Source organism: Manis pentadactyla, chromosome 18, assembly GCF_030020395.1.
Source record: "Manis pentadactyla isolate mManPen7 chromosome 18, mManPen7.hap1, whole genome shotgun sequence".
Taxonomy (NCBI): domain Eukaryota; kingdom Metazoa; phylum Chordata; class Mammalia; order Pholidota; family Manidae; genus Manis; species Manis pentadactyla.
Genome location: NC_080036.1, coordinates 24,294,352 through 24,312,695, shown reverse-complemented (window position 1 = coordinate 24,312,695; position 18,344 = coordinate 24,294,352). Strand labels below are relative to the sequence as shown.

Here is an 18,344-nt window from a genome sequence, read left to right as displayed (position 1 = left end):
AGTGTTATATTAAGAGGAGAACTCTAGAAGCAACACAATGGGATAGTGGGGAGGAGGGAAGCCTGGGGCATCTGGGATGCAAAGACCAGAGAGGAGGGGCTGAACTGGACTAGTCTCAACAGCGTGCACCCAGACTGAGATGTTTTTGGACACAGAAGCAGCAGCAGATTAGTAAGTTAGTACTAAGGGCAGAATCCACAGAAACAGGAGACAGAGATGAGTCCAAAATCCACAATTTATCAGCTAAGGGAAATCCAGAGGGAAAGATGATGATCATGCATTTCATTCCATCTCACTATGTGGAGTTAGAGGTGTAAAGATGCCTTCCAAATGGTTGAACAAAGTTATGGCTCTTGAGAGAAAGGCTGGAGAAACTGGCACCTCTGTGCATTGCTGGTGGGAATGTAAATCACTGCAGACGCTGTCAGAAACTGTATGATGGCTCCTCTAAAAATCAGACACAGAACTGACACACCATCCAGCAAGTCCACCTCTGGGTATGTGCCCAGGAGACTCACAAGCTGGGACTCAAACAAATATTGTTTACCAATATTCACAGCAGACAGAAGGTGTGAATAATCTGAATGTCCTTCGATTGATGAGTGGATTAACAAAATGTGGTATACACCTACAACAAAATATCACTCAGCCTTAAAAAGGAAGGCAACTCCAATGCATGCTACAACATGGACTGGCCCTGAAGACATCAGTGAAATAAGCCAGTTACAAAAGGGCAAATCCTATATGATTTTACTTCTAAGTTACCTAGAGTAGTCAAATACAAAGACAAAAAACAGAATGGTGGTTTCCAGGGGCTGGGGGGAAGGCGCGAATGGGCGCTATTGCTTAATGGGCATGCAGTTTCAGTTTACAAAGATGAAAATGTTCTAGAGGTGGAGAGTGCTGACAGTTGCAACACAACGTGAACATGGCTTATATGACTGAACTGAATACCTAAATGTGGGAAATTTTATGTTCTGTATATTTGCCCACAATAAACACAAAATGAGCATGCAGTAGTTAGGGATAAGCATGCTTGTTGAGAGAGAAGTGGACAGGCAGCCCACAGAGTCAGAAGCGAGCTGGTATTCTGAGCCAGATGCCACCAAATGCGGTCAACGCCATTAACCAGAGGGCAAACTCCAAAAATACTGAACATGACAAGAATGTCAAAACAAGTATTAGCATTTTCAGCCACATCCTGTATACAGTGACAGAAACACCAAACATATCACATTCATGTGTGAAAAATGTTATGCCTATTACATAAGCAAGCTGCTGGGGAGATAAAAATGGGATTACAAAATACCTCCCTCCTTCTTCCTGTTTCAGAATCACCAATGTGACAGATAAATTTGCCCTAGTCCCAGTTCTACTTTTCAACAATTTCACTGTTTCTTTCTAAGTCGCACAATGAGACAACTTAAAGGCCACACTATGTGGCTCCATTTGAAACATTTTCTGAGTGTTTTCTATCGGCCAAGTACATACATGGTGATACGCTGCTCTTGTGTTAGTCTGTTTTCCAAAAGGTAACCTCTAAGACTGAGTTTTTTACATCTAAGATAAGAAGCTGGTCCTCTGTAGGAGTACCATTCTTCTCAATTGGCTCTTAGGAGGCTCGGCAAAAGATTCTCATTGCCAGCAAAATTAGGAGACAGAAGAAAAAACAACAGTGTTGAGACTGCTAATAATCTAAGTCTCCAAAGAAAAAGGACAGGATGATTATTGGCCCCTCTATTCAGTTTTTGCCCTTTGGAAATCTTTGAGCTATTAACAAAGTATAGGATTAGCAGCTGAGCAAATGGGCAGGAGAGGGAATAGTTCATGATGATTCAGAAATTTTGTTTTGCAAGTAGCTGGAAATAGGGAAAACAGACTTTGCCATTAAATATCCATTAAATATCTTTTACAGGGTAAATTACCAAAATCTACTTCCTGGTTCTAACTCCATTTATGATTCTTTAGCTAAAACAAAAACTTAAGTCTTTTGTCCATGGTATCTCTATGACAGCAAGATCACGGACACTATAGATATTCAACATTCGAAGTTATGGTGAGTTACAGCACGTGGAACACGGGACAACAGAAGTTACTTCAGAAGAAATGTCGGACCCATCCAGGTAATCGTTCATTCCTGCCATGAAGCCCGGGACCCCTTGTGGTTATCTAAATTGCACTGCGTTGTGTTCCCACCAGTCTGAAAATAGAGTTGTACATATTTTCAGTGGAGAGGGAGCTGCCTTTTGTTTTTGGCAGTGTTTCTGCTGTTTATATCTGAACATCCTAATAATACAGTTCATGGTTACACCCAGCCTTCCCAGCCACTGCTCATATTTACTTCCTCTGCAACTGTCTCAGGAGATCCAGTCAGTTACAAGGCTGAACAAAAGGAAACAAAACCCACCATCCGGACATGGAAGCCAACACTTGAGTCAAAGTCTTTTCAGGGAATTAGAGTATAACTGCGGATATGTGTAGCTGTCTTCAGTCCTTAGCTTCCTTATGTCTTTTGTTTGATGCAATGCAGAAGTGTCTTAGAACACGCAAATCTGAAGGATGTGCATTTCTCTGGAAAATGACACTAGAGTTAAAAACAAACTACTCCTTCTAAGCCTTGGGTAATGAGATCACGTGGCCTGCCCAGACATCATGACTGGGGACAGGGTTTGCCTTGCTCTGCAAACATTTCCATTCAATGCACACAAAACATGGTTGGAAACCTTTTAACCTTCATCAGACACTCTTAACTACTAGTTACAAGGCGTGCTCTCAAAAACCCAGCAGTGACATTAAGAATCATACTGTTATTAATATGCAATATTTTTCCAGGTACCCAAAGTCGTTAAGTTAATAAAACAGAAATGGCTCCTGGACTAAAAGTCAGCACTTAATCCTAGATTCTCATCACCTTCTTTTTGGTATGCTAGTTTTGCAGTAAGTCTCTGATACTCGGTGCTCATGAGTTAGCTACTGAACTGTGTTAGCTGGAAGCTCCCCTCATTCACTGACCTTGGCAGTCTCAGTACTACCTTTTTGAAGGATGTTGGGGAAAATGGGCGTGTTGACACCAAAAGGCCTCTGCCAACAATTAAAACCCTCCCATCCACCACTCTGAGCACATGCTTCACAGTTACCAATGGCTTATAAGAGCCAGAAGTCATCTATGCATTGGGAGGGAATAACCAAGGGAATGTCCTATAGTGAGGAAGAGGAATGGGTATGTGTGGGGGTGCTGAGGGGCAGAAGGCGAGGGGTAACCTAGGAATACTATCAACTCATGCTTTTATTATTTAGAAAAAAATTTAAAAGGAGGTAAGATTTCAGGGATGTTGAGGGTTGATGATGGGAAGCAAGGGCTGATCTGAGTATAAAGACCAATGTGTCCAGCCTTAGGGAAATCTTAAAGAGAAGGCCTTGATGCAGAAGAGCAACGATGAAGCTAACTCTACAGAATTGTCAAAGGAAATAGATCAGAATGCAGAAGCCAGAAGAAAGCATGGGTACACAACAATTTTGAAGCTAATCTATGGTGAATTATTAGCACGTCCCTGGGAGGGACTGGAGCTGTAGTGTGGATACCAAAGCAATGTAACAGGCTCACCATCTATATTTTGTGATTATTCTCATACTTCGTCTCTGTGTTCTTATACAGACCTTACCAGTACATTAAATACAGTTTACATAACATGATGCTTATGAATCCATACATATAAATCTTAAAAGATTTATTCAATGAACAAAACTTACTGAGCACTAATACGAATTAGAAACACTGTTTTGAGTGCTTAGATACAGTGAACAGATGAAAAAGTTACAAATTCCTTAGTATTAAAAAAAAGCAAATTTCCACAGAATGTAAGTAAAGTGAGAACATTTTTAAGATCACTTGAGAAATGAAGTGGTATATACACACAATATGATTATTTTTAAAAAGCAATTAAAATATACTGAAATTCAAGACAGATGATTGGAGAACACTTATGAATGATTAAAACAAAGAATTGTGGGAAAATCTGCTAAAATCTGTGTGACCAATGAATTCGTATGAGATCATGTATCTGTCCTAAGTGTTACAGAAAGAATTTCCTGCACTGGAAAAGAAGTGATCATGGTAACTCCTAAGACTTTTTCTAATATGAAAAGTCTAAGATTAAAAAAAATGCATATGAACATATAGAGAGAGAGATATATAAATATTTACGTAACAAAAGAAATTGGTTGACTCAAACAGGAGGTCTAGGATAGCAATAAAAAAACAAGAACTCTGAAAATAATCAGATCTGGGTTGCATCCTATTACCTATTACACATGAGCTGTGAGGCTTTTGGAAAATTACTGACTATATGAATCTGTTTTTCCATATGTAAAATGATACAAACGCTAGGACTGTAAAAATTAAATGCCTGTATCTCACATCCATCCACTTCTCCCTACTTCAGACCACAAAACCATTTTATCATGCCTGGATTACCATAATGGCAGCCTAACGGATTCCTACACCGCCAGAATGATCTTTTAAAAACATAAACTGAGAAGTACTGTATCCAAACAAAGCAATCTCCTCACCACAGCTGTCCAGGCCCTGCTTCTCCCGGGCCCATTCTTGACTCCAGCTCTCTCCCCCCACCACTGCCCCGCTTGCCCGGGCTGCTCCCCTCCATAACAGCCCTGCCAGGGCTTCCCCATCTCAGGCCCTCTGTTTTTGCTGTTTATTCTTTCTAGAACGCCTTCCTTTGGCATAGCTGGCATCTTCTTATCCTCTGGAGATAGTTTTTTTAAATGTCAGCACCTCAGAAAGATCTTTTACATAAAGTAGGTCTTCCAAGTTTCTTCCTTCACAGCACATCACTTATTTCTGTCAAATCACTTACAACAATACTTCTTATTTATTTCTCTATGTATTGTGAGTCTTTACCCAGTATGAGCGTTTTAAAGAGCCGTGCGCCCCTTGGACTTAGCCCCGTGACTGGCATCAAGCGGGTCAGCACACTGTTTCGACACATGCCTTTCAGTGTCACCTCCTCCTCTGTCTCCAAAGCAAAGAAATTAACACCAAACTTAACTAACTTGGTTCAAACTGGGAATAGATTGTTTTCAGGATTCCTAGTGTTTACTAATTTGTAATAAATGCTTATTTTCTGAGGAGTGAAGTCTTCTCTACTTTTACTATGTAGGAGGCAGTATGGTACAAAAAAAGAATATAAACATGAGTTCATCTAAAAAATTATATCCTTTATTAGCTGTGGCCTTATGAAAAAATCACATCTTTGTCACTCAAATCCTTCATACTCCTCACTACGGCTCAAAAAAACTAAGTTGAAAAATGGGGAAAAACAGTTGGTCAATGAGTACATCGCACTGTAAGACTCAGTGAAATAATGTGTATGGGTGTTTTGTTAAAACTGCAAAAGAGCAACTCTGAGTCTCCAATAATCTGTGATCTGACCTGACCAGTGAAGCTCCCGTGCCCAGCCAGAGCAGGCAGCATCTTAGCATTACTTTAAAAGTGCAATACTCTCTTCACGATATCTAGGCTGAGATGTTCTGCCCTCTTCCCCTCTTTTCCTTCTTTCTTTTGCTCTCCCCCACCCCGGCCCCCATCAGGTAAAATAAAAAATCAAGCATATGTAGGTCCTAAAAACTCTCCTAAATATATTATATGAAGATAAAAATTTTTAAACATCACCGATTTCATAACAAAAATCACATTTCAGAGAAACTAAGATGAATAATATCTTGGAACAATTTCAAAATGCCCCGTTACCAAATGTTCTCAGCCTAGGCCTGGCAAGCCACGCGACCACCTGACAGTGGTCATGGGAAGACGGCACCGCCGCTCCGCCACAAATCACAGCCCCAAGGCACTTCCCTCACTGGCTTCTGTGTGTAGTCTTTTGAACCCATTTTTTGCCTCAATGGACAAATGGAAAAAAAAAAAAAAAAGGAGTCTCAAGGAATAACTGCATTAATAAATTAATAAAATAGCTTCACTATATAACTGAGCAAGGTGATAGAGTCCCATGTGGCTCAGACGCCCCCCTCCGTACCCTCACCCACCCTCATAAGCCCAGCCACCGGAGTTCTTTTGGCATCTGTGAAGCACTTGGTTGGTTTCCAATTTCCCCTGCCTTTGCCAGAAAACTGCTGAATTTCCAAAAAGTGCTCCTTGAGTCGTCCAACATTCCCAGACTCCCATCATATGGCTGGAGGAGTTCTTACTAATTTTAGATTTAAGGATGCCTTCTGTGAGCAATTAGCTATTCAGAGTCTCTGCTCCCATCCTGCTTAGACACTTAACATCACTAAATGCTGAGAAAACAAACAAATCCAGCTATCACAGGCAGAGGCTAGACCTGAAAAGCAGTCAAACCAAGTCAAAGGGCTGCTCTGTCACTTTAATGAACAGGCTGATTACAGAAGCCTTCTAAAGGAAACAGGCATTGTCCATCGCACCTCTAAAGAGTTATGAGTGAGCGCAGAAACAACAAATAGAAAAGACTCAGACAAAAAAGAGAGAGAGAGAGAGAGAGGCAGAGGCAGAGAGAGGGACCTATAGAGAATGATACCCAGGCAGATGGGGGCTGGGGGCCCAGGGATGACAGGGACAGCGGGACAGACAGAGACATCGCAGCAAAGAGCAACTCTGAAGGCAAATTTCTTCCTCTGATTTTTAAGAGTATGATGTTCTCCTAAGCTTAAGAATCCACTTTAAAGCAAGGAAAATGACAGCAAATAGCAACGCTGATTCCGAAGCCCCAGTGTTTCTGTTCAGATATTCCTTAAAGAACCTTAAAATCACCAACTCCACCCTCCTCTTCCCCATAGTTTACACACACTTCCCAGCCTTTCTCCCCATATGGAGCCGCCAGGGGTCCAGTTATTGGAGTCAAGCAGATAAAGGAGCCCGAGGGCTTTGGAACGTACGAAGCGTGGCCCCTTACCTTCAGCAACACCACGTCCACAGTCCTGTCCACCTTGGAGATGTCACACAGGCTATAGCGCCTCTTGTGCCGTTCATACATTTTTGTCCAAACGCAGAAGAGAGGAACAAAATGCAGTAGACGTACCCACCATTAACTTGGGGGACGGGTGTGCTTCTGCAAGTCCAGAGTTCTAAATTTCTTACCATGAGATGGAGGAGAGCTGTGCCTTCCAAGACTCCTCTCTCTATAAAACCCTCAAAGGGTCAAAAAGTGAATTAAAAAGAAACCAAGCCGAATCCAATTCCTTGAACAAACTGAGAACTTTCAGGCGACTTCAGAGCACTGGAATGATGAATTTGTAATTCATAATATAAACAATAAATGCCTCCTGATGCTATACCTTAGGCAGATCTTGCCTGAAGGAGAAGCACACACCATCTCCATCACTGGCGATAACTCCAATAGAAAAATTAAGAATTAACTGGCTAAGCATAATGGCCGATGCACGTGGGGAAACACCCAAAGCAGAAAATAAAAATTCAATACGTATTTTGTCAGGAAAAGAGAAAGAAAAAAAAGGGAAGATGACTCTATTTCAAAGGGATGACATGAAAAAATTCTCATTAAATTCTGTTCTTGCTAAATAAAACAAAACAAAACAACAATGAAGACAAAAGACAAAGAAAATCAATCTTTCCTTTATAGGGAAAAAAAAGAAGAAAGAAAAAGTAGAAGCTTGGGGTTTCTGTTCAAAGTCGGCCTCTCGCTCCAGGGCAGCAGGGCCTGGCTCTGATTCCAGCTGAAAACACCTAATGACAGCAGAGAGAAGGATAAGGACAGCCCACTCCTCCTGCTCTTCTCCCTCCCTCCTCCGGCACGAGTCCTTCCCCTCGCCACCCCCTTTCCCTCACTCCCAAGAACGTCACTATTTGTCCTCTGGGCGCTGCACCAGCAACCTCGGCGATTCGAAAACCTAATTGCAGTGGTGGGAACATGATTCATCCACAGACGAAGAAGAGAAAAACAAGGCCTCCTTTTCCAGCCCACTTCCTCTTCCTCCTCCTCACTGTCCGCTGTGAAAAAGGCTCTGTCAGGCACTGCAAGATGCAGCCCGAGCGCTTTGATGTCAGGGCGGGATGGTAAGGAAGGAGGGGGGAGTCATCCTAAACACCCCACGCAAGTACAGTATACTTATCTATTCCACGAGTACAGAAAACTGAAACCACCCAAGGCGCACACGGCCTCCCCCTGCCAAACGCAAACCAGTGATTTAATGTGAGAAAAATGTCAGCCAAACAGTTAGGGGCTATATCTCTAGGATCTATTAGTGGCTACAAAAGTGTCTGACAGGTTTGCAAAATCATCCAGAGTTCAGCTTTTGGAGGCAGGATGGAGAGGAGAGAGGGAGTGACTCCCGGGCTTTAAAGAATTCAGGAGGAAAGGTGTAGAATGAACAGGGACATGTGTCAATAATTTTAGTCACTAAGAAGGGTGGCCTGACTGGACTTCTCCCCCTTCAATGCTCTCACTCATATTCACTGAGCCTTGCGCAGGGCTCTATTACTTCACAGGCCTGTTTTCTTACTTTCTGAGACCCCACTACTCCCCCTGGCCCAACATTCTCAGCGAAGACCATTTCAGAACGTATTCTCTCACTAGGGACATTCTCTCACTTGGGTTGTAAATGATTTGGGAGGGAAAAGAGGAGGAGAAACTGAGGGAAAGCAAAGGGGGGAAAGAGTGGAGAAAGGAAGAAATAAAAAGACCTGCTCCTTTTAGGAGCATCCAGCAACTGAGCTTCTCCCTAAGCGGCCAGAGGACCCCTTGGCTGGCCTGGAGGGAATGCACGAGGGGGTTCAAACAACCACAGCACAAAGGAAGAAAAGAGATTTAGCACCTAAATTTCTGTCAATGTTGCAAACAGAGCTGGTGATGGGATTTTCCAGGCACTGTAAAGGGCACACAGGAGGGCTGATGGGCCACCAGTTCCTCAAGCCAGGCATGCGAGCTGCCCACCAGCCCAGAAAAGAGAAATGTGGCAAACCTCCTAGGACGTAAGCGCTTTCCTTGCCCACCAACTACTGCCCCACAGGGCCACCACCCTGTCAGCAACAAGCCTTTCCTGCCCTACCCCGCGCGGTGTCGTCCAGGCAGGAAGGCAGCTGGCTCTGCCCGTCCCCAGGTGCAACAGCTAGCCTCGGCTCTGTGACGCTACCAACATGCACAGTGAAACAGAAGTCACTTTTCATTTGAGTGACGATGGAAAACAGCAGAAACAAAATGATTAGAGAGAGATTAAAAAGTTGTAAAGAGAATTCCTGTTTAGGCTCACCAAAAGGGTGGGAACCTGGCCAGGGGTCCACACCCACTTTGCAACTGTGTGCCACAGGGCACAGACTGAAAGCTCCTTCAGGCTTTAGCATATGGAAAAATGGATAGTTGCTATCTTTTTTGTATGAAATTTCACCAAGCTATAATCTAGAACTCTCCCGCCTCCCCTCTTGCCCTCAATATGGTTCATTCCTGGCAGCTGCCGAGCCTTTCTGTTTTAATGAGAATCAAATGTTTCCTGCTTCCAAGGTTCCCAGGCACTTCTCTAGGGACCAGGGTGCTTTAATCACCACAGAACCTCTACCCTCAACTTCATTTAACTTACGGACTTAAAATTAGATAACCTATATATATTGATTTAACGGATATTCTGCGCCTTGCAGTAAAAGCAAACAAAAGAAATAAATAACAAGGTCACTGTCCTCAAGAAGTTTATCTAATTAGACAGAAACCTGTTTCAAAATGATATAATTGCCTGAAATGGCCCAGATTACTGCTCTGAGACATACAGATTAACCTTTGCATTTCCAGTGATCTGCTGGCTTTGTGTTACAGGCTAGAAATTGGGGTTTCCTACTCTTTCTGCACACACAAACAAATTAAGAGGATTTGGAATCCTGTTCCTTCTTGGAGAACAAATGCTCCGGGTGGAGAAAAAGAGAGTCTGTTTTGCTCTGGCCTCTAGGTCTGCTCGGCACTCTCCACAGAGGACCAGTCTGCAGTCCTGTGCGTTTGCTGCTGCTGCGGTAAAGCCAAATTTTTATCAAAAACATCTGGAACCACTGAAGAGCTATTCTGTTAGAATTTTGAAACAAAGCAACCAATCATTTTATATCCAAACCAGAGCTGAGCGCTACGAATTTTCAATTTGAGACTATTTCTCCTTTCCTTTAATTTTGGGAACTCGTAGTAAAATATGCATACTATTTACAACCTTACAACAGCAGTTATTTACAGGATTAATTGTATTTCCCTTCTCTCTGTGTCCTGCATCCCACTTTCTGTCCACAACAAGGAATCTCAAATTCTTCCACAGAACCAGTGCTTTTAGTCCTTGCATACAATAGGCTCAAAATATGTTCTTAAAGATGAAGTATAAAAATATTTTGTGCATTTTAATTAAGTACTGCATTTCTGTTCATGAATTAAACTTTCTCGATCTATTTAATTGCGAGATCTAACACCACACTCATCATGTAAGTACTCTTATGGCTCAACTCCAGGTGGCTCCTTTTGTTCTAGTCAGGGCAGAATGGTCTCAATCCCACAGTAAAGTTTCTGAAATAGGACACCACCTAGTGGTTATGCTACACAGAGTATTGAAGGCCAATGACCATTTGGGGGAAATCAGAGGGTGTCTACTGCTACTATTTTCCCGTAATCCCGTAGTGAACATAAAAGTAGTAGCAGGTGACTGGGCACTGGCTAAATGATCCACAAGTGATTACTTTAGTCTCTGCAGGAGCACAAGGTACTCAGGTGAAAATCAAGGGTTCTTTCTATTCCTAGGTGTGCAACTAGCCCACTGAGCAACGTGAGATAATTAGTTTGACTCTATGACCTACGTTTCCAGAGCTTAAAAACAAGAGGAACTGGACACAAGATCATACCTGAACTTTCTTCTTGATCTGATATTGTCAGCCTGAGACCGAGAAACCTTTATCACCTGCCATACTGCTTATAGGATATGGGGAGATTGAGAGAAGAAAAGAAATTGAGAAATTCTCTCAAAACTTGCATAAATACGCATATTCTTGCATAACTGTATTTTCCACCTCTACTTTTCATGATATGAGAAGGAAAAGAAGGTCTACCACACTAACAATTTTCACTAATCCATGGTCTCACTAACTTTAACATAGTGAGTCATCCAGAGTTACACATGTGTTGGTGGCAAAATTTACTAGAATATAGATAGATAAGAACATTTAGTGTCCACTTGAGCAACTCCAGGATGCTTAGAATAACAGACTGCTACAAATAAAACGTTTGAGTATTTGAGAAGAGAAAGAAGGAAATTATTTACAATGACCACAAAAGCATTGTTTCCATCTAGGATTTCCTTTTTAATTTCAGTTTAGGTGTTTAAGCACTACTGGTCCAGGAGAAGGAGGCCTACTGCCCCTCACCCCCACCCCACCTCCACCAGAATGACTCACAGATTCAGAGGACCCAAGAAGGTTAAGAGTGAAGGAGAGGGAGAAGGGGAAGGCCTCATGGGCCATCAACCAGCAAGTTCTTTTCAAACTGGGGATGGGCACAAACTTCCAAGTAAAAAATTAAGTCACAGGGTTGGAAGTACAGCAAAGGGAATACAATCAATAACATTGCAGTAATTTTGTATGATGACAAATAGTAACTAAACTTAACCCTAGTGAGCATTTTGTAATGTATATAGTTGTCAAATCACTATGTCGTACACCTGAAACCAATATAATAGTGTATATGTCACCTATACTTCAAAAAAATGTAACAGTGACAAAGCAAAAAGAAATTAAGATGGAAAAATATAAGAAAAAACAAAGCTTTAAAAATGTCTCTTCACAAATTTGTGCTCCTCATGGGAAATAGGGCTCATGGAACAAACACAAAAGTGTTAAATTTTCCTAAAATAACCAACAGCTTGGTGAAATAAAAGGAGGAAGGAGAGAAGAAAGGGAGATTGCAGAATCATAATTACAGTTGGAAAAGTAGGATACTTGAATCTCTTCAACAGGACTTCTGGGGCAAGATTTATTAATAACAACAACATTTACTGAGTACTTCCTGTTTGCCAGGGGCTTCCACATGTATGATTACACTCATTCATCATAAAAAGCTATAAAGTTGCTATTTTCCAGATGAGGAAAAGTAACTGAGAGTTTAAGTCAGTTGTATAAGGTCACACAGGTAACAAAATGAGTTTGCATTAAATGCAATTCTGTAAATCTTTCTTTTCACTATACATTTTATTTTGGCTTGAGTATCCCCCAAGTTAAAAGAAATGAAACTATCATGGAGAAAATATAAATTAAAATTTGAGGAAAGGAAACTTTGAATTCACTACTCATATCATCAATATTCTTATATTTGAATTTACACAAATGCCAAAGGATGTTCTACTTAATAAAAAATAACAAATGGTACCTCATTTTAAAAAGTACTGGTAGAAACTGTCATTACATTATACTGAGTCAACTTCTTTGTCAATGTTTTAATACTTGGCAATCCAGTTTAACAACTTCTCGCTACAGTAATATGTTACAAAAATCAGACTGAACACATCCAACACAGAGACTGAAACATTTCTGGATACTGACAGCTATTATCTGGGTCTTCTTTAGAATGAATGGGTATACTGATCCTAGTGATTCTCCGTGGGACAAACGAGTTATTTCTCACAGCAGCATTTCAAGTATTTAAACACATCCATCATGACTACACCGCCCCCCTCAAAGCTTTTCTTCTGGATTGTGATATCTACAACCTCTCCTCCAGAACCAAGAGACCTGCCTGAGGACTCTCTGGCTAGTCGGTGTCCTTCTGGTGATGTGGACACCAAAATAAAATCCTTAAAATTGAGCATATGGAGACAATTAAGATCAAACTGGCTTTCCTAATACCACACTGCTAGAAGGATAGCTTATGGCGAAATACGCTCACCTTCCCTATCTTTTTTCAGTTTGACTTAAGTCAAAACACATCTCTTCCATACTATAATCTGATTTTATTTTAAAACCCACCTCACATCTTTCCCTGCTAAACTCTCTCATTTGTTTGAAGTTTATCATTTTAGCCCAAAAAGAGCTTGCTAAAAATCTAGATTCTGCCACTGAAGTAACAGCTGTTCCTCCGAACTCTGTGCTGTCTCTAACCCTGATGAGCAAGTCTACCCGTGCAGACCCAGAGGGACACCATCAAAAGCCTCCCCTGGAAGGGTGTCAACCCATTAACCAGCACTCTGGATCAAGTGCTTTTCCGTAAGTTACAAAGTAAACTGAACCTTGAGTCATGTATCTTCATCCTCTATACAGTATGGAACAATCTGTAAAATTTCTTGCTGAAATGAAGACACACTAGATCTGTGGTGTTTTCCCATACAACCTATCTGGTAACCCTACTGGGAAAAGAGACACCACCCAGGCAGTGCACCAGTTTGAAAATCACTTTTCCGGATGGTCATATACTCTATTTGAAATCAGATCCCGAAGACTGTCATTTCTAATCAACTATAAACTATATTTACTGTTACTTCTCGATCTTCTAGCAACTTTTATTTTTAGCATGACCATTATGACAGCATCACGAGACAAACAAAAGCTACTCTAATTTTTTTCTTCATAATGGTATGCTACAAGCATGTCTTCTTATACATAGAAATCTTACCAACTTCACAAATCCTTTAACTGCAAACTTTTAGTTGAGTAAAATAACTTAGTAATGGCACCGCTGTCCTCCCTAGGCATTAAAGGTAAAAAGGATATATTCCCTCCACATTTTCTTATCTTTAAACATATTAACTCTATCACTTCCAAGTCAATTCAGATGAATTTTGTCATTTTCTCCACCCAAATACTTGTATATACATTTGCAAGTGCAGAAAGTGTAGGATTCAGGCTAACCTTTTGTTCTTAACTTATATTTCAGACGGTAATCTAGACCTTGAAAAATATTCTTTTGCTTATCACTTAAATAACTGTAAAGCAGCATTACTGAGATATAACTGACAAACAATAAATTGCTCCTATTTAAAGTATACTAGGTATTTTGTAAAACATTTCATTTTTTAAATTGAATTTTCAAATTCTCCCAAAGAATATGGCTTTAAAATACATTGGTATTTGAAAACCCTGGAATGCTAAGAATGGCAAATTTGTTATCATAATAATTTAAACAACTAAGAAAGTCCACATGGAAAATTCAAAATATTACTGATTGTCTACTACAACTTCACATGTCACTGTCCTAAATCTTCAACATGCTTTTCAGTAAATGAAGTTGGTTCAGTCATTAGATGAATGTTTATTGAACACCTATGTTTGGCACTGAAGATACAGCAGTGAACCAGACAGCAAGTTACAATAATGTGTGAGACATATTATAACAGAGCAATCATGGTGTATGAAGGAACATTTGCCTTTAGATTTAACACATTCTCAGGTCCAGAAAAGGCCTGCTGAGGAAAGGCTGACTAATCTGAGACCTGATGGATGAGTAGGAATTAAGTAGGCAAAAGGTGTGTATGTGTGTATGGTGGTGTAGGGAGACGGAGGAAGGAAAGCTAGACAGAGACTGAGTTTGTGTATAGGTTCAGGCAGAGGACTGAGTGCTAAGATCCTGAGGCAAGAAAGAACCAATGGCAAAGGATGGGACCTGGGGAGCAGAAAGAGACTGGTTCCAGATGAACATGCTATTTATATTCACAAGTCTGAATCGCTGCAATAGAACAAGCCTTTAGAAGGTTGTTAGCAAGGGCAAAGCATGATCAGTTCTATATTTCAAACATTTTTCTTGTCTAGAGGGTCCTCCATAAACAGGTAACAAGACAGGTAGGGATATTAGTTACAAAGCTGTTTCGAAGTTGGATGAAAGATGATGGTAGCTTAAAGTCAGGTGATGAAAGTAGAGAACAAGAAACTGAGAGTTCAAAGATATTTAACAGGCTTCCAGGTGGGAGGATGAGGGAAAAGAAGGGTCATGTTTGGCTAAGATTCTGCCCTGGGCAACTAGATAAACGGTGGAAGGGAACACAAGTAGGTGGCGGGAAGAGACGAGATGATGGGATTGGTTTGGGACTTGGTGAATGTGAGAGTATCTCAGAGGTAACAGGGCAGAGCCACGGCAGGTAAGAGAATGTGTGTACCCAGAGCTCAGGAGGATAGTTGGGACTGGGCATTCAGATTTGGGGATCAACACGCAGACGTGACATCACAAAAACTAAAGGAAGGGAATATTTCAAAGAATGAATGGTAAGCAGTGCCAATGCTGTGGGACGGTCGGGCAGATCTGAGTGAGTCTGCCTGGTAAAAGACCTAGGCTTTGCTGTTCAAGTTCTTTGTGGATCTCGGTGACGGTGGTTCCGGTGGAGAAGAGCAATGGAGCTGGACTTAAATGTTCTGCCATTTCTCAGGGGAACATTTCAGCTCGCTCTGACACTCAACTTGTTCTAGTTTTTTCTTAAGGCCACTTTCTTTCTCCTTTACAGAAAGTACCTTAGCGAATCTTCATATAATGGTTGCTGTAGGGATTGCTAACCTGGTAATAAATACTTTAGATTGTAAAAAACACTCTGAGAAGCAAATGAAGCATTAACAGAAAAAAGGGACATAAACATGAAGTGAATTCTATGCAACGGGTGTGCCAGCTCTTTTATGTACTTTCCATTTTTTCCAAGAGATTCTGTCATAGAGACCAGAAGAGAACACTCGCGTTCACACACTGCTGTCTTGGTCAAAAGTCTCATAACAGCTAGAGGAGGGAAGTGGGGCGGCCAGTGTTTTTGCAAAGGAATGGGAAAAGACGGGAACAGCCAACAAGGAAGAAACCCCCTTTCCCTATGTTCACGATGGAAATAAGAACAACCCTCATTCTATAAGACAAAGGCAATGAGATCAAGGGAAGCAACACTGACATTTACTGATCAGAATTTCCTCATGGAATTTTGTCACCGCCAGCACGTCATGGCCAGTTAGGAGTGAACTAGTGAATACTAGCCAAATTTATTTATCCAGACAAATATTTAAATGCCTGCTGCAGTATGGTGCTCTGCAGGGTGTTATGAGAGGTATAAAGATGGGTGAGACATTCCTGTACCTCAAGGAAACACAGCAGGGGCAATGGTATGAAATATAAACAGCATGGTGGGGCAAATGATATGCAGATTTCAGCAAAGGAAAGAGGATCTCCAGCTGAACTGATTAGGCAGAAAAATTTCCTGACGGTGGTGGTTAACATAAAGGGACCAAAAGAGAAAATGGGAGGAAGGAGGTGGGCACTGCCTGTCAAGAGTGAGTGAAGGTACAGATGTTGCTGAGCGGCAGGTAGGACGGAGGACTAAAGCTGTCTAGTTAAATGCATTAAAAATTCCTGTAAGGAAGTACAATAACATTAGCCTGGGAAAGAATTACCTACCTAGATTAGGAAAGCATATGATGTCATGCTAAAATGTTCAGACTCTATTTAGAGCCAACTGGGAGACAGCAAAGACGACTGAGCAGAGAAGTGGTATGACTGGTGCTGTAACTCAGGAAAACTATACCCAGAAGGCTTCAGTCTCAAGTCCCGGCTCCCTTGTCGGGACATCACACTGCCCCGTGATCGTTATCCAATCACATTTGCTACTATTCCTCAAGATACGCATATGGTTGGTTCTCGAGGTTCCACAATTAGGACTTCTGCTTCAGTGCCCCTGGCCTTTAGGACCATCATGATTTCTGGAATTCCCTACCTTGTCTCTCCACCTTAGCCAAAATGCACCCTTCAAATCCCAGTTTCTCATTAAGCTCTCTACCTAGTCTATAACCCTGTCCTTTGAACTATGAAGTCCTCAGACCCTGATGCTCTCACTTTATGGTGTTCTCTCCTGTATTGTTTCTTGATGCTATACTCTGATGTGACTCCAAGTAGATGGCAAAGTCCTTAAGGCAACAGGCATTCTTCAATTTCTCTCAGAGTGCAAGTACTAGACACCCCAAGGCCAGATGACTAACTGATTATGTGCTCACTGCTTACCACAATCCTAATCCTAAGGCTCTTCCAATGGCGACCAGGTTTAGTTTTAAACAAGTGTTGTCAAGTATACACACATACAAAAGGTGAGTACTGTGAATTTAAAGGATAAGCCAGACATGAAAACTCGTGTTCAGAATAACCCTTAGGAAATGTTGAATCCCAAATAAGATGAAAATACAATACTTTAGGAAATTACTTGATTTCTGTTCTTATTTTTCCCTTCATGGCAAAAAGAATAGCTCTAGCAGAGTCACACAGTCGGACAAGCCAAGAAATGATTCAGCTTCCCGTGAAGACTTCCCTCATCCCTCCAAGCAAACACACACCACTGTACAGTCATGCCTCCCCAAAACTGTAGGGGTGTAACTTGCTCTTTTTATCAATTGTCCACAAGACAAAGCAAAGGGAAAAGAGAAAAAAGTCTTCAGGAAAAAAACCTACTTTTTAACACTGTCACCAGATTGATTTTGGCATTCATTCATCCCCAAAAGAGTAAATCGGATTCTGCTCATTTACAGACTATTTGGAGCTTGTATCCGATCACCTGATTCAACCAGAACAGGTATTTTGTACTGTTCTGAAAAATTTTAGAGAAGTACAACATAACTGTTTACCTCTAATTAAACTGTGAGAATTCATCTTGGAAGAGTTGGTACCATAAACATGTTAGAAGAGATGGGGAGAAATGCCCCTTTACTTAAATATACTCAGGCAGAGCTGTCGTGCACCATAGGCACCCCGGAAGTGAAAGCATAACTGACGGGCTCGTGACTCCAGCACAGGGGCTAAGAGGACGTACTCTGGAGCCAGAATGCCTTGGGGAAGTTACACAAACTTTCTGTTCCTTAGCCTTTTGCGTGTAAAATGGGCATAAAGTAATAAAGGCAAATAATAAAAGAAAAAGGTTACAAGCATTAAATGAACTAATACATGTAAAGTATTTTGTAGAGTGCCTGTGGTGCGAGTACTATGTAAGTGCTAGTTCTTGTGATATTTTTATTTTATTATCATTACCTTTTTGCCTTCTTTTTTAGTAAAAGAGTATTTAAGTCAGCCTACGAGTAAGAGAAAACCAAGTAACTGATCAATTCTGGCTCAAGTTACAACTGAATGAACTGAACACCTTTGCTTTGAACTAGACTATCATGTTCCCTTTGAAAATACTCTGTGTCAAGGGACAAGAAAGCAGAGAGAGGGAAAGGTTAAGTGTTCTTTCCTCTGCTAAGTGGAGAAGGTGGGTAGCTTCCCCAGAAGCTAAGACTCCAGGAGCTACTGAGCACCTGAATGCCAAGCTGTTTTATGAAAAAGTAGTAATTTAAAAAGGTGAAGATAGGACTGGGAACCCAGATGAAGAAGTTAGCCTTGGAAAAAGAAAAG

The 18,344-nt window shown here is 41.2% G+C and overlaps 1 protein-coding gene across 12 annotated transcripts in view; it reads right to left on the bottom strand.

Annotated features, from left to right (window-relative positions):
* AKAP13 (A-kinase anchoring protein 13) overlaps window positions 1-18,344 on the bottom strand; it is a 291,383-nt gene that overhangs the window by 92,872 nt on the left and 180,167 nt on the right. Inside the window, exon 1 of one of the 12 annotated variants that reach the window (XM_036931896.2) lies at window positions 6,945-7,751. The exons of the other annotated variants lie outside the window; for them this stretch is intronic. Coding sequence (XP_036787791.2) covers window positions 6,945-7,025 — 81 coding nt within the window. The 5' untranslated portion in view covers window positions 7,026-7,751. Of the gene's footprint in view, window positions 1-6,944; window positions 7,752-18,344 lie in introns of those variants that run through there. 12 annotated transcript variants of the gene reach the window in all.